Source organism: Enhydra lutris, unplaced genomic scaffold (assembly GCF_002288905.1).
Source record: "Enhydra lutris kenyoni isolate GAN:26980312 unplaced genomic scaffold, ASM228890v2 scaffoldscaffold24, whole genome shotgun sequence".
Lineage (NCBI taxonomy): Eukaryota > Metazoa > Chordata > Mammalia > Carnivora > Mustelidae > Enhydra > Enhydra lutris.
Window position 1 is genome coordinate 15,665,497 of NW_019154108.1, and position 24,003 is coordinate 15,689,499.

A 24,003-nucleotide genomic window follows, 5' to 3' on the forward strand; every position below is an offset into this window, starting at 1 on the left:
CCCTCCAACAGTGTAAGAGGGTTCCCCTTTCTCCACATCCTCTCCAACACATGTTGTTTACTGTCTTATTAATTTTGGCCATTCTAACTGGTGTAAAGTGGTATCTCAGTGTTGTTTTGACTTGAATTTCCCTGATGACTAATGATGATGAATATTTTTTCATGTGTCTGTTAGCCATTTGTATGTCTTCTTTGGAGAAGTGTCTGTTCATGTCTTCTGACCATTTTTTGACATGATTACCTGTTTTTTTGAGTGTTGGGTTTGTGGAGATCTTTATAGATCTTGGATATCAGCCCGTTGTCTGTAGTGTCATTTGCAAATATCTTCTCCCATTCTGTGAGTTGCCTCTTTGTTTTGTTGACTGTTTCCTTTGCTGTGCAGAAGTTTTTGATCTTGACAACATCCCAAAAGTTCATTTTCGCTTTTGTTTCCTTTGCCTTTGGAGACGTGTCTTGAAAGAAGTTGCTGTGGCCAATGTCAAACAGGTTACTGCCTGTGTTCTCCTCTAGGATTGTGATAAATTCCTGCCTCACATTGAGTTCTTTTATCCATTTCGAGCTTATCTTGTGTATGGTGTAAGAGAATGCTCTAGTTTCATTCTTTTTCTATACACAGCTGTCCAATTTTCCCAGCACCATCTATTGAAGAGACTGTCTCTTTTCCATGGGATATTTTTTCCTGCTTTGTTGAAGATTATTTTACCACAGAGTTGTGGGTCCATATCTGGGCTCTCTACTCTATTCCACTGGTCTATATGTCTGTTTTTGTGCCGGTACCATGCTGTCTTGGTGATCACAGCTTTGTAGTAAAGGAGCCCCTCAACATTCCTTAGCAATTCGGGATCTTTTCTGGTTCCATACAAATTTTAGGTTTGTTTGTTCCAGTGCTTTGAAAAATGCCAGTTGAATTTTGATCAGGATGGCACTTAAAGTATAGATTGGTCTGGGGCGCCTGGGTGGCTCAGCGGGTTAAAGCCTCTGCCTTCGGCTCAGGTCATGATCCCAGGGTCCTGGGATCGAGCCCCACATCGGGCTCTCTGCTCAGCAGGGAGCCTGCTTCCCTTCCTCTCTCTGCCTGCCTGTGATCTCTGTCTGTCAAATAAATAAATAAAATCTTAAAAAAAAAGTATAGATTGGTCTGGGCAGTATAGACATTTTAACAATGTTTATTCTTCTGATCCATGAGCATGGAATGCTTTTCCATCTTTTGGTGTCTTCTTCAATTTCTTTCATGAGTGTTCTGTAGTTCCTCGAGTACAGATCCTTTACCTCTTTGATTAGGTTTATTCCCAGGTATCTTATGGTTCTTGGTGCTATAGTAAATGGAATCGATTCTCTAATTTCCTTTCTGTTTTTTCATTGTTAGAGTATAAGAAAGCAACTGATTTCTGTGCATTGATTTTGTATCCCGCCACATTACTGAATTGCTGTATGAATTCTAGTAGTATGGGGGTGGAGTCTTTTGGGTTTTCCATGTAAAGTATCATGTCATCTGTGAAGAGAGAGTTTGACTTCTTTGCCAATTTGAATACCTTTTATTTCTTTTTGTTTTCTGATTGCTGTTGCAAGGACTTCTAGTACTGTCTGAACAACAGTGGTGAGAGTGGGCATCCTTGTCATGTTCCTGATCTCAAAGGGAAGGCTGTCAACTTTTCCCCATTGAGAATGATAGTCACTGCACATTTTTCATAGATAGATTTTATGAAGTTGAGGAATGTTCCCTCTATCCCTATACTTTGAAGAGTTTTAATCAGAAATGGATGCTGTATTTTGTCTAATGCTTTTTCTGCATCAACTGAGAGAACCGTGTGGTTGTTCTCTCTTCTCTTATTAATTTGTTCTATCACATTGATTGATTTGCTAATGTTGAACTGCCCTTGCATCCCAGGGATAAATCCCGCCTGGTCGTTGTGGATAATCTTTTTAATGTACTGTTGGATCCTATTAGCTTGGATCTTGTTGAGAAACTTGGCATCCATATTCATCAGGGATATTGGTCTGAAATTCTCCTTTTTGGTAGGGTCTTTGCCTAGTTTGGGGATAAGGGTAATGCTGGCTTCAAAAAAAGAGTCTGGAAGTTTTCCTTCTGTTTCTACTCTTTGAAACAGCTTCAGGAGAATAGGTATTATTTCTTCTTTGAATGTTTGGTAGAATTCCCCAGGGAATCTGTCAGGTCCTGGACTCCTGTTTTTTGGGAGGTTTTTAATCACTTCTTCAATCTCATTACTAGATATTGGTCTGTTCAGGTTGTCAATTTATTCCTGTTCCAGTCTTGGAAGTTTATAGGTTTCCAGGAATGCATCCATTTCTTGTAGGTTGCTTAACTTATTGGCATATAACAGTCGATAATAATTTCTGATGATTGTTTCTATTTCCGTGGTGTTAGTCATGATCTCTCCCTTTTCATTCATAATTTTATTAATCTGGGCCCTCTCTCTTTTCTTTTGGATTAGTTTGACCAGTGGTTTATCCATCTTATTCTTTTAAAGAACCAGCTTCTAGTTTCGTTGATGTGTTCTACTGTATCTCTAGTTTCTAACTCATTGATCTCTGCTCTAATCTTGATTATTTCCCTTCTTGTGCATGGGGTTGGCTTAATTTGTTGTTGATTTTCCAGTTCTTTAAGGTGTAAAGAGAGCTGATGTATTCAGGATTTTTCAGTTTTTTTTTGAGTGAGGCTTGGATGGCTATGTATTTCCCCCTTTGGACCACCTTTGCCATATCCCATAGGTTTTGGACTGATGTGTCTCCATTCTCATTGGTTTCCATGAATTAAGTTCTTCTTTGATTTCTTGGTTGATCCAAACATTCTTGAGCAGGATAGTCTTTAGCTTCCAATTCAAACAGAATTCCTTCCAAATTTTTTCTTGTGGTTGAGTTCCAGTTGAAAACATTGTGGTCTGAGAATATGCAGGGAATAATCTCAATCTTTTGGTATTGGTTGAGCCCTGATTTGGGACCCAATATGTGGTCTATTCTGGAGTAAGTTCCACGTGCACTAGAGAAGAATGATTATTCTGTTGTTTTAGGGTGGAATGTTTTGTATATATCTATGAGGTCCTTCTGGTCCAATGTGTCATTCACTGCTGTTGTTTTACTGATTTTCTGCTAGGATAATCTATTACTGAGAGTGGCTTGGTAAGATCCCTTACAATTAATGTATTCATATCAATATGACTATTTTGATTGACAGTTGGCTTATGTAGTTGGCTGCTCCCATATTGGGGGCATAAATATTTATAATTGTTAGGTCTTCTTGGTGGGTATACCCTTTAAGAATGATGTAGTGTCTGTATCTCTGACTACAGAGATACTTAAAACTTAAAATCTAATTTATCTGATATAAGAATCTCTATCCCAGCTTTCTTTTGAGGCCCACTGGCATGAAAGATGCTTCTCCATCCCTTCACTTTCAGTCTGGATGTATCCTTAGGTTTCAAATGGGTCTCTTGTAGACAGCATACGGACAGGTCCTGTCATTTTATCCAATCTGCAATCTTGTGCCATTTTATGGGAACATTTAGGCCATTCATGTTGAGAGTGATTATTGAAAGATAAGTTGTTATTGGCATCATGTTGCCTGTGAAGTCCTTGTTTCTATAGATTGTCTCTGTAAATTTCTGTTCTGTCACTCTTGGCTTCTTTCTTCTTTTATAGAAACCCCCCCCCTTAATATTTCTTGTAGTGCTGGCTTGGGGGTTGCATACTCTTTAAAACCTTGCTGGTCTTGGAAGCTGTTTATCTCTCTGTCCATTTTGAATGTCCACCTTGCTGGATAAAGTATTCTTGGCTGCATGTTCTTCTCGTTTAGTGCCCTGAATATGTCTTGCCAGCCCTTTCTGGCTTGCCAGGTTTCTGTGGAAAGGTCTGATGTTATTCTGATGGACCTTCCTCTGTACATAAGAAATCTCTTCCCCCTAGCTACCTTTGGACCTCTTGTCTAAATAAAATATATTAAATCTTAAAAAAAAAAAATCTTCCATTCATGGTACATCTTTAAATTTTTAAAATTTTTATATATATATAGATATCTATATATATCTATATATATATATCTCGTATCCCTTAAAGGGTTAGAGTACATGAATTTATTTCAAAATATCTGCCCTGTGGCCTCCAATAGAAAACATTAGTCACCCCAGACAAATTTTAAGAATGCATAGGTGATCTTTAAGTGGTTTACCATGAGGCAGTTGTATGTCAGTGCCTAAGATCTTCATGGCACCCCATCTTATTACTTAGTATTACAGAAATTCTGTGTAAAGATTGCAATTTACAAAAGTAACCACATTGCTGGGAGCCCATAGCCTGTAAATTTTAATATACCAGAATACACTGACAGGAATGAAGTGAGGGGCCCCTGCCAACCTGCCAGTCATCAAAATCCAGCCCTTTCCTTGTCATTGCTCCAAGGTCCACAGGGATCAAGCAAGGGTACCAGTGTCATTCCATATATTAAATATTAGTAGCAGCCTAACTAAAATAAATAAAAGTTGAAGTCCTATTCTTGTCTCTGCATTCTCAGGAGTTTTTTGTCAACATATGTGGTGTAGGCACAGAAACCAAAGACCCCAAACTGATGTTGTTATTCCCTGCTTCCGATTCTTCAGTTGTCTTGCATTGCTCTGAGAATAAATTCAAGATCCTGGAATTTACATGACTTCTGTGGTCATGCATAACTTGGGTCCTGCCATCTTGAGGCTTCATTAGAATCGAGCCATATGGGATTCTTTCAATCCTCTTACTTCACAAAGCTCTTTTCCACATGTGTCCCTTCCCTTCCCTTCCCTTCCCTTCCCCTCCCTTCCCCTCCCTTCCCTTCCCAGGTTCTGTGCTCTGCCCTGGCCTTGACTACTCTTCCCCAGGCTCATCACCTTGCTGACTACAGAGATCATTCTGATCTGAGACCAGACGTCATATGCCTCTAGATGTCCTCTGACCCCACCCATCTAATTCTTTCTCCTCCTCATATGCTCTCCTGCCATTCCTTTTGGCTTCACTGCACTTAATCATGATTTGTCATACATATTTACTTGTGAAATTCCTTGTCCGTCTCCCCCAGTAAGCAATATAAGGGCAACAGCTTGTCTCCTAACATATTCCAGTGGGCCTTTGCCTCGTGATGCTCAATGTCTGAAATTGATGGCATTCTCCCGTAATACTCTCTACCCTCCTCTTGTCTGTCATCTGCCAACCTCCGTATGACATCCCCGGATTCCTGTGGCTCATAGGACACTTACTTGACAAAGCTCTAGTAAGTGCCTACAACGTGCCTCTACCAGACTCAGCAGTTGAGATAAAACAGTACACAAAATGGGGGCGCCTGGGTGGCTCAGTGGGTTAAAGCCTCTGCCTTCGGCTCAGGTCATGATCTCAGGGTCCTGGGATCAAGCCCCACATTGGGCTCTCTGCTCAGCAGGGAGCCTGCTTCTTCCCTCTCTCTCTGCCTGCCTCTCTGCCTACTTGTGATCTCTCTCTATCAAATAAATAAATAAAATATTTAAAAAAAAAACAGTACACAAAATGAAACTTAGGAAACCTAGGAGTGGTCTTCCACTGTAATTAACATCAATGTTGAATTTATTTCATATAGCAGGGGTTCATATTTCTGGGTCACATGCTCTTTGAGAATATGTGAAGAGCTCTGATCCCCTTCCCCATGAAAAAACTGCGCAAATCCATCAAAAACTAACGATGTCCTACTATATGTTGGCTAATTGAACATAATTTTTTTTTAAATGCACAAATCCTCATAATATATATACAACTGCAAGAGTTCCACACAGTCTCTGAAGTTCATGGTTAGGTGACACATTCTAAATGTTCAAGAGCACCAAAATATTTACATTCTCTTTGCCAAAGTCTGGGATAGATATAGAGGAAAAGGTGAAGTGGAGAAGAAAGGATTGAGCTACAACATGTGTCTCTGGAGGAGGTGAAGAGAGTGACATGGCTATGTCAGCATAGCTATGAAACACCAGTTCAAAACAGGGGTCTTCACACTTTTAGTGTGTGAACTCCCTGAAAACATTTTGAAAAATGAAGTCTATCCATGCATATTTTATGTTGAAATCTAAAATTCTTCATTTTAGGTTAGTTTTAAAGGATATAATTTTCAGTGAATTTAGACAGTGACACTCAACTACAACTAAGATCTTTTTCTGTGTACCTACCAGTGAAATACAGATATCACGGTAATTGATACCACGTATAAGTCTAAATAACACTGAAAAAGCTCTCCTCATTCCCTCCTCTTAGATGGCACACAATTTTAATTTGTCCCATTGTTTGGATGTTAACTATATCACAAAAAGTGGTGTCTGCCTGGCTTCTCCACTATAAAGTTCCTCCTTTCCCTGTGTATTTTTTTTTTAAGATTTTATTTATTTATTCGACAGACAGAGATCACAAGCAGGCAGAGAGGCAGGCAGAGAGAGGAAGGGAAGCAGGCTCCCCGCTGAGCAGAGAGCCCAACATGGGGCTTGATCCCAGGATCCCGGAATCATGACCCAAGCTGAAGGCAGAGGCTTTAATCCGCTGAGCCACCCAGGTGCCCCCCACCATGTATTTTTTTTTTTTAAGATTTTTCTTATTTATTTGAGAGAAAGAGAGAGCATGAGTTGGGAGTGGGGAAAGGGAGAGAGAGCAGACTCCCCACTGAACAGGGAGCCTGACATGGGGCTTGATTCCAGGACCCTGAGATCATGACCTGAGCCAAAGGCAGATGCTTAACCAATGGAGCCATCCAGGCACCCCTTCCCTATGTAAATAATACATGTTTTGTGGGGAAGTTCTTTGAGATATTATGGTTATCCCTTTTATCCTCAAACTTATACATATATACATATACAAATATATACACATTTATGTATGCATATATGTATGTATGTATGTATGTCAGTCTGCTATAATTGATGAGCTATTATCTGTTACAAACATCACTTATTTTGATCCACGAGTCGTCCCACAGTTGGCCAGCAGGAGCCCCTGCAAGTTGTCTTCTGTGCCTTTTGGTGTATTCCCATTATTCTCTGAGCAATTCTTTACTTTCTGGCACAATAAAGTGTTCTCAGGTCAACTTAAAATTTTTCTGCCTGGCCTCAGAATCATTCATTTCTTGAAGGAGCCGTGGTTTCTTTTAGTGGATAATGCTATTTAGAAAGAGATTTGGGTGCTCATTGCTAATGGTGTTGTTACTCTTCCCAGACACTCTCAGTAAACAAAGCTAGAGAAGATATTTTATATTTATACATACACATATTTCTATCTATTTGACATCTATCTGTGTATCTTAAAAACCATGAGGATGTTAACTGGACTTTGGTGAGCATTTTGCAATATATATGAATGTCAAATCATTACATTGTAATGTGAAATTAATATGATGTCAATTATACCTAAATTAAAAATAATGACAGGGAAAAAAATGATATCCCCAGTTTCAGTCTGACATAAGAGTTCATTCTAATTTTCTGCCCTTTTTTAGAGAGGGAAGGGGGAGGGGCAGAGGGAGGAGAGGAGAACAGACCTTAAGCAGACTCCACACTGAGTATGGAACCTGACGTGAGGCTCAGTCTCACAACCCTGAGATCACCTGAGCCAAAATCAAAAGTTGGACACTTAACCGACTAAGCCACCCAGGTGTCCCTAATTTTCTGCTTTTTTATATTTGTAATTCCTTTTCTACAGTGAAATATCCGATTCTCATTATTTTCAGTATATTATTTGATCAGTGTCCTTGTATGTCACCATTGCTGTCCCACCCCCTACACTTCAGGGATGCCCCCCCGACCCTGCTTGGTCACCAGCACTGTGCGCTGGGCTGCCCTTGTGTGGATTGTCCCCCTCATCCCTTTCGTACTCTGAGACCACACATTGGGCTGCTACCCCATTATGCAGGTGCTCTAACTCTGATGCACCACACTGGTACCACAGCCCCCTCACCAAACCTGTCACACTGCTGTCTCCCTAGTTCTGCTTCATCTAATTACTTTAGGGCTTAGTTGTTTTGGAAGGAGAGCAGAAGACGAAAGGAAGGAAACGCATGTTTTTAGTGCACAGATCTCATAGCCCCATATAAACATAAAATGCCCTTTTGTTATAAGTAAGCTATTATTAAATCCAGGTTTCTTGAAAGAGTTTTGAAACAACATCACATGTTTTGATTTTATCTTTTTAAAGATTTTTTATTTATTTGAGAGAGAGATCAAGTGGGGGAGGCGGGGCAGTGGGGGAAAGAGAGAGAGAATCCAAAGCAGACTCCACACTGAGCGTGGTGCCTGACAGAGGGCTCGATCCCATGACAGCGAGATCATGACCTGAGCCAAAACCAAATCAGAGGCTTAATTGACTGAGCCACCTGGGCACCCCTGTTTTGATTTTATTGAATATATAATGGATATGTTTTGTGGAGAATGCTTATAAAGTTTCATCAGCCCTTCATTCTGTTATTACTTTGGACTGGTATTTGTCACATAGCTATATACCTTTAAGAAAAACAACAAACACAGCATTACCCCACCATCACCCCGTCACAGAGTTTCCACCTTGTACTGTGAGACAAATAATCTATCTACTGTAACTCATGATAATCACATGTATGTGAAATTTTATAGTACATAATTTTATATTTTTATGAATTTTAGTGTCCTTCGCTTTACATACAATAAAATGTTCTGTAAGTTGGATGAGCTCCATAATACAGATTGTTAAAGTAACTCTAATACTAGACCTGAGGGGAGAGTTTCAAGAATGTTCCCTGATAGGGGCACCTTGGTGGCTCAGTCTGCTGGGCGTCTGCTTTTGGCCACTGTCATGATCCCAGGATTCTGGGATCATGTCCCACATCAGGCTCCCTACTCAGTGGGGAGCCTGCTTCTCCCTCTCCCTCTCTCCCCTCTCATTCTCTCTCTCTCAAATAAATACATAAAATGTTAAAAAAAAAATGTTCAGTGATACACTGACAATACATCACACCTATATAAAACTTAAGTCTACTATACAACAAGTGAATGTCTGATTTTGCAGCCCTACCTTATCATTAAAGCAGTTAACATTATGTATAATACTTGCAAATTTTTATGGGAAAGATATTTAAACTCACAGGATTAATATTAGTATTGTTATTTTCTTTGTCATTGTTTTATTAAAATTATTGTACTTGATTTTTGCACAATTATGTTAATATGTGTGGTATTAAGAAATGGAGAAATTACTAAAAAAAGTAGTTTAAAGAGACCTTATGAATATTACATATACTTTCCTGAAAACCAGAGAAAAACATCATGTACTATTCTGTCAAGATAACGTGACACTTAGTAATCCTTTTAGTTGGGTTGGTTTTTGTTTTTTGTTTTTTTTTAACCTGGTCGGTGAAGAGAATACTTGGAATTGTTCTTTTTAACAGTGCTGTTCAACAATAACAACGAAATGTCAGTACTTCAGAAAATGAATAATAATTGTTAGGAATTATAGTCTCTCTGAAGTTGGAATGCAAAGTAGGCTTCAAATTATTTTTACACATTTAACCAGAGGAATGCTTTCAGCTTGGCTACCTGCTTTTCATATTTAACCTTCCTTACGTCATTAAGGTCTGTAAGTATTTGAGCACCGAGAACAAGAAATTAACATTCCACTGCCAAAGGGACAGGATAATACATTGGACAAAGACAAGAAAAACCTCTTTAGTTTTATTCCTGGTGAAGAAAATTACTTAATGGCCATTCAATCCAAAGTGGTCAGCTTTGCTTTAGATTCTTTTGAAAGCATCCCTTGGGGCGAGGGCTGGAGTGCCTGGGCAGCTCAGTCAGTTAAGCATCTTGATTTTTGGCTCAGATCATGATCCCAGGGTCCCGAAATCAAGCCCCTCAGGCTCGTCACTCAGTGCAGAGTCTGCCTGTCCCTCTCCCTCTGCCCCTCCCCAATTTGCACTTGCCTCACTCAAAGAAAGAAAGAAAAGAATAAAAATCTTTTTTTAAAAAATCCCTTAGGGAGAAGGTTCTCTATCCAAGTGATTCTGGCCATGTCAAAAATGCTACAATGGAATATTACTCAGCCATAAAAAAGAATGAAATCTTGCCATTTGCAACAAGATGGATGGATCTAGAGAGTATAGTGCTAAGTGAAATAAGAAGAAAGACAAATACCATATGATTTCGCTCATATGTGGAATTTAAGAAACAAAACAAAACAAAAAACAAAAATTTAAGAAAAATTCTCATATGTGGAATTTAAGAGCCAAGGAGAAAGAAAAGAGAGAGAGAGAAAGAGAGGCAAACCAAGAAACAGACTCTTAACTATAGAGTACAAACTCACCGTTACCAAGGGGAGGTGGGTGGGGGGATGGGTAAAATAGGGGATAGGGATTAAGGAGGGAGGGCACTTGGGAGGAGTACCAGGTGTTATATGTAAATACTCAATCTCTCTGTTGTACCCCTGAAACTAATGTTACACTGTTACATTAACTAACTGGAATTTAAAAACCTTAGAAGAAAACAAAGGTTAGAGGGGTGCCTGGGTGACTCAGTGGGTTAAGCCTCTGCTTTCGGCTCAGGTCATGATCCCAGGGTCCTAGGATCGAGCCCCGCATTGGGCTCTCTGCTCAGTAGGGAGCCTGCTTCCCTCTCTTTCTCTGCCTGCCTCTCTGCCTACTTGTGATCTGTCAAATAAATAAAATCTTAAAAAACTTTAAGAAAGAAAAAAAACAAAGTTTAGATCTGCATGTTAAAAAGTTTTTTTGGGGGGCTGCCTGGCTGGCTCAGTGGGTTAAGCCTCTGCCTTCAGCTCAGGTCATAATCTCAGGGTCCTGGGATCAAGTCCCACATCAGGCTTTCTGCTAGGCAGGGAGCCTGCTTCCTCCTCTCTCTCTCTCTACTTGTGATCTCACTCTGTGTCAAATAAATAAAATCTTTTTTTAAAAAAAGGCTTTTTTAAAGAAAAGTTGAACCTCTTCTAAGTATTATCTAGTACTTGAGTTGGCTTTTGTTAATTGGAAAAAATCTTACAAAAACCTTAGAGTTTCAGATAGAAATTCCTCATCTAGTTACGAGTCTATGAAAGGGACTGGTCTACCTATAATGAGTGATTATTGTTCATAGTTAATTGAGTATACATGAGAAGAAAAAGCCAATTAGAACAGAAAACTAGAGATAAGGTAGGGTAAGGTCTTTCGGGAGAAACTGACTAGCAGAGATTGTAGGACTTCAAAACATGGCCATGTCCATGAACTGAGAATGGAAGGGAGTCATTCAAGAGAAATGATTGGTGGAAAGAGATTTGAGGGGGTAAAAAAATTGAATTGCTATCTTACCACAAAGGACTAGTGAAGTCACTGTTGCCAGATTTCTAAATCATACCACCAACTTTTACCCTAAAGTAGCTGCCTGCTAGTAATTGGAAAAATTGTTGCTGAGCTATTCAGTCTTTGGAACTGGACAATTTAGAATATTAGCAAATTTCTTATTATTACTCAGCTATTAATTATCTGAAAACCAGGGATGCCTGGGTGGCTCAGTTGGTTAAAGCCTCTGCCTTCAGCTCAGGTCATGATCTCCGGGTCCTGGCATCGAGCCCCGCATCGGGCTCTCTGCTCAGCAGGGATCCTGCTTCCTCCTCTCTCTCTCTGCCTGCCTCTCTGCCTACTTGTGATCTCTGTCAAATAAATAAATAAAATCTTTGAAAAAAAAATTATCTGAAAACCAAAACTCTGTAAATGTAGAATTTCAAAGCTCATGGGTAGGTGGAAGTAGGGTAGCTATGATTCTAGGTGAAAAGCTGAAGCAGAAAACACTGGGTTTTCCGATGTAATAAAAATGTATGGAAGGGCAAAAGACTTGCTTGGTGAAAGTGAAACAGAGAGTTAAGGTAAATAAGTAATTCAGGTTAGAATTCTCTTAAATTTGAGGAATTTCACAAGTTCATTCGATAAATTAAGCAGCAGAGTTAAATAATATTTAACCTCTTGGTGATTGTTTCGTGAATTTTACACAACAACAACAAGAAAAAAAAAAAGTACTCCTGCAACAGAATGGTTGAAAACTGTAGAGCCCTTGCATATTAGCTAAAATTCAATGGCAATTTTTCAGGTAACTTCAGCTGGTGGGGAGATACTGACTCTTGCCATGTTGAGAGGACACTTAGATTACATGCACACTAGAATCCATTCTCTTATCATAGGTCAGGTGAGGATTATGTCTTCCTGTCCCAAAAGCATGGCTCAGGAACAGATCAGAAGGAAAAGTATAAGGAATTACTGCTCTTCACAAATCAGCTTTACTCTCTTGGGGGGGAAAAAAGTGTGGCTCGCATTTTACAGAATTGCTTGAAGGAAAATAACCTTAGAAACGCAGTGATACAGACCATTTAAAAGACGTGTAATTTTGGGGCGCCTGGGTGGCTCAGTGGGTTGGGGCCTCTGCTTTCGGCTCAGGTCATGATCCCAGCAGGGTCCTGGGATTGAGCCCCGAGTCGGGCTCTCTGCCCTGCAGGGAGCCTGCTTCCTCCCCCTCTCTCTCTGCCTACTTGTGATTTCTCTCTCTCTGTCAAATAAATAAAATTTAAAAAAAAAAAAAAGACCTGTAATTTTAAAAAAAATTTTCTTTCAGACTGAGAGTACTGAAAATTCTCTTTAGGTCATTACATTTTCTGTTATAAGGAAATGACCACTCTGGTGAAAATTGACCTGGGGTGGAGACAAGGAAGTTTTCAGAAACAAAATCATTAACAAATACGACAGTCATCACAACCAGATGTATAATAAAGTGTAAAGAATTACACTTTAATAAACACGGTAGAGTTAAGATTCAGAAATAATGACTCATTTTTTTTTTTTAGAATTTAACTTCTTTATTGAGGTATAATTGGCATACAACCTTAGTTTAGATCCTCTATTATTTTAATTGGATTAGTCTTTTGCTGTTGAGTTGTATGAGTTTTTTATGTATTTTGGATCTGACCCCCTTATCAGACAATAGGATTGGGAAATATTTTCTCCCATTCTGTAGGTTGCCTTTTCATCTTATGGATTCTCATTTTTTATTTCTTTGCAACATTAAAGATTCCTTCAAGAATACTGAAAGGAATCTTTTTTTTTTTCACTTTGATATCTCAATAAGAAAAATTCCCAGTGGCACCTACAATCCGATTCTGATGCATGTGTCGAGCAAATAAAGAGCATTCCATAGAGAACTCTGCCCTCACAAGCTTTATTCAGGGCTGGGTATCTAGACCCTGAATGTGCACAGATAGTACTATAACATCATCAAGGGGAGATTTAAAAGGAAGAAAACTATTCAAAAATTTCTGCAACTCAGGAAAGTCATCAGTAAGCCTAGGATCTGGTCCATAATAGCTATTCTGTATGTGACTGTTGAAACCTAGTTTCCATTTTTACATACTGTTACTTTTACTACCCCTGCCTATATACATTCATTCTTTTGCATAGTTTTAATAAAAATAAAGACAATTTTATCACTTTATTTAACACATAATAGGAGAAAAGAGTTTCTATAGCTGAGGACTTCTCGGAAGCACTGATTTCTTAAATGACGTTTATTCGTCTCCCTATTATGCTATTAAATATATGGTTCAGAGGCATCTGGCTGGTTGTCAGAAGAGCACGCAACTCTTGATCTCAGGGTCATGAGTTCAAATTCCATGTTGGGTAGAGAGATTAAATTTTTTTTTTTTTTTTTTAATATTTTATTTATTTATTTGACAGAGAGAGATCACAACTAGGCAGAGAGGCAGGCAGAGAGAGGGGGAAAGCAGGCTCCCCACCAAGCAGGGAGCCCGATGCGGGGCTCGATCCCAGGACCCTGGGACCATGACCTGAGCTGAAGGCAGAGGTTTAACCCACTGAGCCACCCAGGTGCCCCTAGAGAGATTAAATTTTTAAAACTTTAAAAATATATATATATAGTTTAGAGAATATCTTCATACATATTTTTTCCTTTGGTGAAAATTCTTGCCCGGAATAAATTATTTTGGATTAACCAACTTTGATCAACGGCTATGAACATTTTAGTGGTTAGTAAAATCAATTTATAAATTGCCTTCTCTTCAGGCTGTACCAACACACACTGATATAGAACTTCTGCAAATATCAGCTTTCCTTGAGAGCCTCTGAGAGGGTCTGTACACAGGAAGAGAGCTGTGTCAGTCAACGGTCACAGATTTCTCCCTAGTCAGTCAAAGTATGCAAGAGTCTAGTTTGTTGAGATTACTATATTGGGTACTTTTATGGGAAGAAAATAGGATGCATATTCTGTGTCATTAAGCTTACCATCTAGTTTGGGGAAACTAAACTTTATTCAGTCACTCTATCCAAAGCACTGTCCCAAATGCTACAGTGTGGAATGAGGGGAAAGAAAGGTGAGCTTGATATGACGTTAGCCAGTGATCTTTACCCTCAAAGAATCTGCCTTGTTGATTGTTGCCTAGAGTAAATGGGGTGATAAATATTCTTTATGGTTACAAATACGCCTCCTATGAACTTCATAAATTACCAGTTTCTAGAAGAGTGAACTTCCATCTTTCTTAAGCCACCCTATCAACCTTAAGTGATTTAGGAAAATTTGCTCTAAAAGCGTTGAAATATGTGACAAATGCTTGGTTTTAAATTATGTTGCTACCATTCCAAGGGCCTTCTTTGGTATTATTTGAGATGTTTTAGAGGACCTGAACTGTAGGGCTTAGAACCACTACTGAGGAGGCAAATACCTCTATAATCATGAGACTTTGCTACCTTAGTCGGCTCTAGATGCTTAAAAAGTATTCACAGTTGCTGACAAAGATGTCGGTGATTCTTCTAATGTAAAAGTATTATTTAAAGGTTACATTCCACAAGGATGGTGAAGCTTAGGTTGTGGGATGGCCTAGTAAGATATTGTCATGCACAGTGGTGAGAATGATGGTAAAGGTTAGGGGGCTAGTGAGAAGGGAATTTGACTTAAATGATCTTTACGATGGGCATGATTTTCTTCACGCTGAAGATGAGACATTCGTAACATCATAGACTTCTTAGAATGATGAGGAGATTTTACAAAGACTAAAAAGTTTAAGGAAACATACTTTGAACCTTTACTATGAATAGACCTGGCTGCATCTCTCTCCTGAAAGGAACAGGATTCTCCCATCAGAGTCAACCCAGAGGCACAGCACACTCTTCTTATTGGAACATGTTTCCCGAACGTGACTGATTTTTCTGCCATTCATTCATTCACTCATTTGTCCAACAAACACTTACTGAACTCCAACTATGTACACTGTAAGTTCTGGGAAAGCTGAACGAGACCTGGCAGACTTATCCTCTCTATTGCCGTGAAGCCAGGAGAGCAATTACACTTGTAGTTGGAATACACTGTGATGAGTAATGCTAGGGAAGTACAGGCTGCTGGGATGACCCTTTTGTAGTCTTCGGGGGCGGGGGGGCAGGGAATGGCTCCATGAAGAGGTCTAGTTGAGGACAGGTAGGAAATGCAGTAGGCGCTAGGGAAGGACTGGGGAACAGTATTCTGAGCAGAGAAAATAAGAAGCAATAAATGGATAAAGGCAGAAGAATGCAGTGGCATGTTTGAGGAAATAAATTTTCAGGATGGCCCCCAAGAGTAGACTTTGAGAAAAATTGTGTTTAGGATTAAGGCTAAAGCAGGTAGACCCTAGACCATATAAGCCACTTTAGAGAGTCTGGACTTTATCCAAATGAAAAGGGAATCAATTGAATGGTTTTATACAAGGGAAAGTAACCTGATCGATCTGTGTTTATTAAAGGACACGCAGGCTGCTGCATGGATAATGCATGTGGAGGGAGGGGGATTAAGTCAGAAAGACTGGTTAGGAGGCTCAGGACAGGACCACAGTTTTGACAACAGGAATGGAGAGAAGCAAAAGGAATTGAGAGAAAAGGAGGTGTAAATCAGCAAGACTCTGGGCTGATGTGATGTAAGACTGAATGAGAGGGAGAACAGGGGATGATATTAAAGTTCAGCTTGGAAGACGCAGTGGCTGATGGTGCTGTTCACTGTAAAGAAATTAGGTAAGAACAGGTTTGTGGAGTTAAACTGTTTGGAGAGAGGCTGAGTTTGAGATGCCTGCAGGTCATCCAAAGTGAAGCCATTTATCATCAGTCAGTTACACAGACACAGAATTCGGCAGGGAGATTAGACCTAGACGTACGGATTTGGGAATCATCCATTGGAATGCCCTGTGGAGCAGAGCTAGTCAAGGAAAGGCTAAGAGAAAGCACCCCAAGCTGACGGAGAAATAGCCTGAATGGTAAAGCAATACCTTGAGAGGGTGCTGATTTGGTAACTAGGGCCAGAGATTGATTGATGGGGAGGGAGAGAGGGACTTAGCAAAACCCTTTGCAGCTGTGAAGATGGGGCCAAACGGGGACAGTGAATGGTCCCCCTGGATTTAGTGACAAGGATGAAAGCCGTTCCCTTCCAGTTAGAGGGTGAGTGTTGGCAGCACTCCATTTTCTTTCTCTTCTTGTAAATCAGATCACATGGCCTGTGAGCATGGAGTAAAAGTCAAGAATTTTTGGACTCCTGGGGAAGACCTCTTCTCTGAGTCAAGTGTATGAGCTGCAGGAACATTCCTTATTCCTTCCTTTAGGCACTACTTTTGCTCATTTTTGGTCCTCTGCTTTGTTACTAAGTGGTGTAAACTGCTTAGTTTTAGGGAGATGACATACTCTTCAAGTTAGTGAAAGGTTGTTTTTTTTTTGTTTTTTTTTTTCTAAAAATCCAATGAAACAAAAATGTTTTAGTGCATTAACTTATAATTATCCAGAGCACCACATGCATAAACATTTCAATCAAGGAAAGTTTGACTTATATAAATGTTACATTCTAATTGCATTGAAAACAAGAAAGCCCCTTCCGAACCTGAGTATACAATTTTATCCTCATTAACAGAAATGGGTCTGTACTTTAGGACATTGTTATATAATTAGCAATGAATACATTGCTACGGACAATTCTAGAAGGTCAGAATTTTTCTGAAGGAACAGGAATAAGTAATTCTTCATTTTGATGGCCTTGATTTCATTTTTGAGGGACTTTTATTTTTCTTTTGTTTCTCCCCCCTTATTTTCAAGCTTTGAGTTTGAGTGGCTGCATTCCTTAAATCCAGTATCATGAAGAATAGAAAGTTCAGGGCACGAGAGAGGGAACAGATAACCACTGTTGATTTAGAGAAGTAGCCATATTGAAAATACTGGAAAAACATCTATTCTCCCAGTATCTTTAGGAAATCATGGTAGTCTGTCCTCACCCTAGTGTAAGCTGCTCTACGATGGATTTCCATACGATGTGAATTTGCCTTGGGCTCCTCCAAAACATGTTTAGCCCTTAGAATTAATAAGATTATACTGGCAAGGCAGAAGAGGGTGGGCTAGACCTCCACATTTGAATTCTGGCTTCACCACATATTTACTCTGTCTTAAGTTTTTTTAACCTCCTAGCCTCAGTGAAATGAGGGAAGTAATAGAATCTTCCTCATTAAGTTGATTAAACACCTAGCATAGGAGGCACTGAATACACATACAAAATTTTACACAATCCCATGACACAGACCCTTGGTAATAATGAGAGTCCTCTCTAATAGGAGTAAATGTTTACTGAGTTCTACACTGAATGCATCATTATATTTTAAAATATTCTTCCAGCTATAATAATGAGTAGGTAAACAAACTCTCTCTTGCCTTGACCTTCCTTTAACTGATGAAATACATCTCCCAGTGTATCTGGTCACAGGAGAATTATTCAGCTGTACCTTTAAAAGAAAAATTTTATTTATTTGAGAGAAGAGAGCGTACACACATACACACAGGTTGGGGAGGGGCAGACTTAGAAGCAGACTCCCTGCTGAGCAGGGAGCCTGACCCAGAGCTTGATCCCAGGACCCTAAGATCATGACCCAAACCACACACAGACACTGAACTCACTAAACCCAGGCGCCCTCGTTCAACTGTATCTTTTATGCATGCCTTCAACACGCCCAAAGCACCTCACGACTTACAGATCTGTATAACTCAGGGGTTAAAGTAATCCACTGCCTTTCTGGGGAGAGTTGCAGACAGACCTCAGACCATGGTTTCACTGGGTGCTTCAAACCTGTGAATTACATTGCAGGGGGAAATGTCCCATTTTTTCAGTTCTCTATCACTTAGTCTATATCTGGAACTCTCCATTAAGCTCTCAAAGAGCATCACCGGGCTCATTGTCGTAAGTAGTCGCTGTGGAGTCCTTTACATTTTAAGGACACACACACACGTCACTTGTTTCTCCTGTGAAATCGATTACTACTATCCTTATGTTATAGATAAGGAATTGGAAGCTCAAAATAAGGTAAAATTGCTCACCAGCGGGCGCACAGAATGTGAGTGAGAGAGCTGGACCGGGAGGCTGTCATCCCACACGCCCTGTTTTTATCAGCTGATACAGACTAGGAGGTAGATTAATGGATACTAATAGGGAAAAATGACTAAAATTGGCTAAGAGGGGGGAAAGCCATTTGCAAAACCGTGTTTACTAGAAGATCATTTTTGTAAAGATATTAGTGATAATCAAAACGGAGGAGGCAGAAAGTACAGTTTGTATACAGAGAAGACGTGTGTGCCCTAAGATGTCTGTGGCTGCGACAGGTTGAGTAACTTCACTGATTCCACAAACATTCATGGAGAAACTATTCCTTGGACTTACTCTTCAAAAGGGCCTCCAAGTGGGCTTGCCAGTTCTCATTCCTTTGCTTTCCCTGAAAGCAGAAGCAAAATATTTTACTGCTTATTTAGTAAACAGAGAATTTCCCCACTGACCAGTGTGGGCTTGGACACAGAGCCCTTGCACACACCACTTCCGCTCTCTCAAACCTGTGTTTGCACCCCGAGCACACAGCGTGGCTTCCAGAACCAGCTTGGTCACCTGGGCTCACACTCCAGGCTTCGACTCAGGCTTGCGCTCCGGCTGTGTCTCACTGCCTTTTCTACATTCAAGTGGTTCTTGAAATTATGGATGAAAAAGGTAACGCAGAACATTTTAAGAAGTTAGAGATTGCCATTGTACAGCTGCAGAAGTTTCAATGGCATAATCTGTGTACAAAATAACAAGCCCCTCTAGTACCTGTAATATAACCCAGGTCAGAGAGCGGGGAGATCACAGGTTAATTTTTAGAGCCCCGTCGACAGAAAGCGGAGTGTCACCCTGGCCCGCGTGCCTAATTACTCCAATTCTCAGACCTCCCGTATCACAAAGGGCTACCATCTTCTTGTTTAAAACACGACAATAAAACGATCCAAGGATAAAGCACACAAAATGCTGACTGTCACGTGGGTGTCTCTTTGTGTTTTCTCTGCGTGATGCTCCAGGTGGGAGAGTTCAGAGCCCATGCCGCTGAGTGGACGGCCAACGTCACGGCCGAGTTCAAGGAGACCAGGAGGCGCCTGAGTGTGGAGATCTACGACAAGTTCCAGCGCGCCACCTCCATCAAGCGCAAGCTGTCCGCGGAGCTTGCCGGCAACCACAACCAAGAGCTGACGCCTTGCAGGAGGACCCTGTCTGTGAATCACCTCGCCAGCGAGAGGGATGTCTTGCCTCCCTTACTGAAAACTGAGAGTATCTATTTGAACGGACTGACGCCACACTGTGCAGGCGAGGAAATTGCTGTTATTGAGAACATTAAATAACCCTCTCTTTGAAGAACCTTAGGCATAGCCATAGGTGAGGACTTCTATATGCTCTTTATGACTGTTGCTGGTAGCATTTTTTAAATTGTGCATGAGCTCCAAAGGGGGAAAAAATAATAGATACACCCATCACGGCCATCTACCATCGAGAGAATTTGGAATTCTGAGCCAGCACTATCTTTTCAATGATGCTTGTGGAGTGGTCCACTTTCCTCAGCAAGTGGAATGAAACAAGCAATGTCTGATGCCTTTTTGTGCCCAGACTGTTTTCCTCCCTCTTTTCGTAACGTGCCATAAGGCCTCAGAATGAATTCTAATTGTTTCTGGTAATCATGTAGCTTCGAGGGATCAGTCCTTAACTTTTCAGGGTCTACCTAACTGAGCCTAGATATGGACCATTTATGGATGACGACGTTTCTTTTTGTAAATGGCAAGAGATTCTTATGCAGCCTTTTACCTAAGAAATTTTCTGTCAGTGCCTTATCTTCCGAAGAAACAGAACCTCTCTGGCTAATGTGTGGTTTCTCCTTCCCAGCCCCACCCCTAGGCTCACCTCTGCAACCCTTTATCCCACAACCATACCTTGCTGGGAACAGTGCGTACACTGAAATGATGATGCCCGAAGAAGGAATAGATGCCAAATTAGATGGACATTGAAGCAACACTCAGAAATTCTAGCGTTAAAGGCACTGCAAAGAAATGAGGTGCACAGACGGCCCCATATACACAGTGTAATTATTTCCAACGTGGTAAAATTAGCTGCTCCAAACAGTCCCTTTTTTTTTCCTAGCAGTATTTGGATGTTATCATTCATTCATCACTACACCTTAAAAGGCAGAAGCAGAAGGAAAAAATATATATATATACATATATGTGTGTGTGTATATATATATATACACACACACACACACTCATATATGCTCTGACAGAAGAAAAGCTGTTAAACACGGATCTTACTAGAGGTGATTTAAGACAACTGGTGTGAATTACCGTTCTGAAGAAAAGAAGATAGCACAGTAATGTGTTACAACCATTTGCTAATAAACATTATACTGCCAGCCCCTATTTGCTTTTGTGATGTGGAAGACTTACCCGATGTTTCTTTCCCTGGGTGACTTTTGCCAGACAGGAGGTGATGCTGTGGTTGGAGTTGGGCACAGCCTCGCCTGTGTGGGTGCCCCCCTGGAGCTGTGACTGAGCATGAGAGCAGAAGTTAAAACTGGGATCACTGTGATATTGCACATGGGAAAAAATGCAGATTGCAGGCATAATTCATCTTTGACATTAGAGAAAAAGCTGTTCTAGCACAATTTAAATCGAGAGCTTTTTTTTTTTTTTTTTTAAGATAGAAAAGGCTGATAACCCTTTTTAGTTGAGTTTTATATCCTGTAACTCTTTGGATGTTTCCAAGATTCAGAAGAAATTCATTAAAGGCACCTAGTAGATTGCTACTCTCTTTTATTTTCATACTTAGATCTGCTGTACTTTGTATATATAATTTTTCAAATGCAGAAAGAAGACAACTTCCCCAAATACAATTGCAAACATTTCTTTTATCGGGGGGGGGGGGGGGAGGGTGGTGGAAATATCTGAATAAGTGGCATTCAGATTAGGGACTTAAAACATAAACTGAGGATCTTTAAAAAAAAAAAAAAAACCATCTAAATAGATGCTTATTTTCCAAAATTTAAATTTAAGCTAGAAATGTAAATATTCAGTTAACTTGTTGAAGGTACTTTTATAAACTTAAATTCTAACCAAAATTTTAGAAAGTGAGGCTCTTTTAGAAAGAAATCTACACCCATTTCTTTGATAACTGTTAAAGTTCATATGGTGAAATGCACCATGTATAAACTGTGAATTGTATTGACAAATAAAGTTTGTAATTAAAGTCAGCATTTTCTGAGTCTCCTGCTTGCTGCTAAGAATGGAGATGGGATTCTAGCCGAGAACTCCAGGATGTCACTTTTCATGCTGAGTTTTCTGTGGCGCCTTCGTTCACAATATTCAAGAACTATTCTTGATGCAGTATTACTACCCTTGTTAAATATGTGCAGAATGTTCTTCTTGGTGACTGTTAATCAAAAGTAAATTATCCGGGCATTTCCCTTTTGCAATACGATATTTTAAATAGCATGTAAATTCCAAGATTGTTTCTATTACATTAGGACCTATTAATGTCTTATTTTATCATTGTTAGACCTTGTCTTGACACTGAAGTAGTCTGAATGCCAAACACAGGCATCTGAATATTTTTTGTAAGGGAAAAAACAATCCAAAACCCTGGCAATGTCAAAGCCCAAAGAAGTCAGTTGCCAACTAATCTTCTAGACCTCATACCGCAGATGTTTGAACAACAGACCTTACCAGTATCTTGCATAAATGTATTGATTCATCCCTAAGCACCTTGATGGCTCAGTATGTATCCTAAACCTGGTTGTCAACCTTATCCTCAAAATTGGGGAAAATCTAAGAAAAACTGTGTATTATACCAGTTTTATTTCCTTAAGCTTTAATGTGTCTACTTACTGTGAAGAGAATGTGGGTACAGATTTTTGACATGGTCTAGAATTTCTAGTGAACTTATTTTTTCATCAGACCAGATTAAAGCCTAAGTAGTTTTGCCCTGAAGAATATCCAAAAAAAAAAAAAAAAAAAAAAAAAGTCCTAGAATGAACAAGGATCAGGAACCCTTTGAAATCTTAGACATGGATTCTCGACAAGAATCCTCTACCTTACAGCTATTAAATGTAAAAGTGATTATTTTGCAGTTCTTTGAATTTCTTACACAAATCTATATATTTTGCTACCTAGTTAATGTCATCCACCCTCTTTTCAATAATATTTCACTTTTGTAATGCAGGAAGAAGTAAAACTTCTAAAGCCAAGAGAGAACTGAATAATTTGTTTCTTAGTGGTCAATAAAGTGGGAGCAGTCTGTATGTAGGGCTTGGTTTCTTTCTCAAATTCTAAGGACCATGTGATGTGTAAGAAAGACTAAACCCCACCTTACTTTGTATAAAAAAAAAAAAAAATGTGTAGAATTCTTTGAATCTTAAAGGCTAGAGTTTCCAAGCAGACTAAAGGAAACTTTAGATGAAATACCAAAAACAAAAACAAATTCAGCCATTGTGAAGACTCGAGATAGTTATTTATGCCTAAGAACTACAGACCTAGATCAACTTATATTGTTTTCCTTTTTTAAAAAAAAAAATTGCTGTTCTAGTAAAATCATAACTTATTTGTGGTGTGCATTCCTTATTAAAGTATAAGTTTGCTTTTGTATAAAGTTAAAAGATGTCTCTATTTGGATACTCATAATTCCATTAAAGTTAATATATGATTTTGCTCCAGCATGAGTTTACTTAAATGTCCTTTTATAGGGAAACTTACTGGCCTTGCACTAGCTCGTGTGTTAGTTCCAAGATGGAACCTGGTTCCTTTTAATGGGGACTTCTGAGGGTAACTCACTTACTCTGGTTTTCTTAATAAGGGGAAATCTTCATAAGCTCCTTTGCTTCCTTCATCCCACCCCACCACAGAGGTTTATCCAGTTTTGGTTTCATACATGGCACTTTCCCACCCACATCTCAATGACGCCTTCCCAAAAGACAGGGATTAGTTCCAAGGACCAGGAGTTTTGACTCTGCTCTTTAAACCTCAGTTATTACTATTTCTAATATTCATAAAATCATTGCTTTTCCCTATTATTATTAGCACTATAAAATATTTGCACTGTGTCATGCTTGTCTCAATTTACAACTATTTTTTTCTTTTTATCTGTCATTCCTTTCCAAAGTATTTCTTATTGCCTTGTCCGTATCCTTTCTCTTTTGGACTCTTGGGCTTGTTTCTCTCCAAGCCATCTATCCATCTAGCCAGTTCCCATTGGATATCTCCACTTCTCAAAGGCATTTTAGCATATCCAAGACTCTCCTGATCTTTCCCCAGACGCGGCCCTCTTGGTGCCACCTATTTGAACAATTGGCACAACTTATCCATCTTGTTGGGCATTATCCTTGATGTCCTCTCCCCTTCAACTCCACACCCACCTTTCACCAAAGCCCTACAAACTTGCATCCTGAATGTCTGGGATTTGTACACAGCCACTACCTTTATCCAAGCCATCGCCATATAACTCCCCTTGGACTAACTGCTTTTGCATCATTCTTTGCTCCTGTCATTGATGGTAGAGTGGACTTTTTAATATGCAAATCTGATTGTATTACTCTCCAATCTAAATCCACTAATTGTCTTTCAATTTTTATATAAGACCAGAATCCCTCAAATGGCCTACAAGGCTTTCTTTTGGTCTACTTT

The 24,003-nt window shown here is 39.6% G+C and overlaps 1 protein-coding gene across 2 annotated transcripts in view; it reads left to right on the plus strand.

The window, feature by feature from the left end:
- LOC111150823 (potassium two pore domain channel subfamily K member 2) overlaps positions 1 to 19,791 on the plus strand; it is a 211,822-nt gene extending 192,031 nt beyond the window's left edge. The window contains exon 7 of one of the 2 annotated variants that reach the window (XM_022508441.1): positions 19,366 to 19,791. In XM_022508441.1, coding sequence (XP_022364149.1) covers positions 19,366 to 19,683 — 318 coding nt within the window. In that variant the 3' untranslated portion in view covers positions 19,684 to 19,791. The remainder of the gene's footprint in view (positions 1 to 19,365) is intronic. The other variant, XM_022508440.1, reaches the window with a different exon arrangement.
- Positions 19,792 to 24,003: the final 4,212 nt, after the last annotated feature.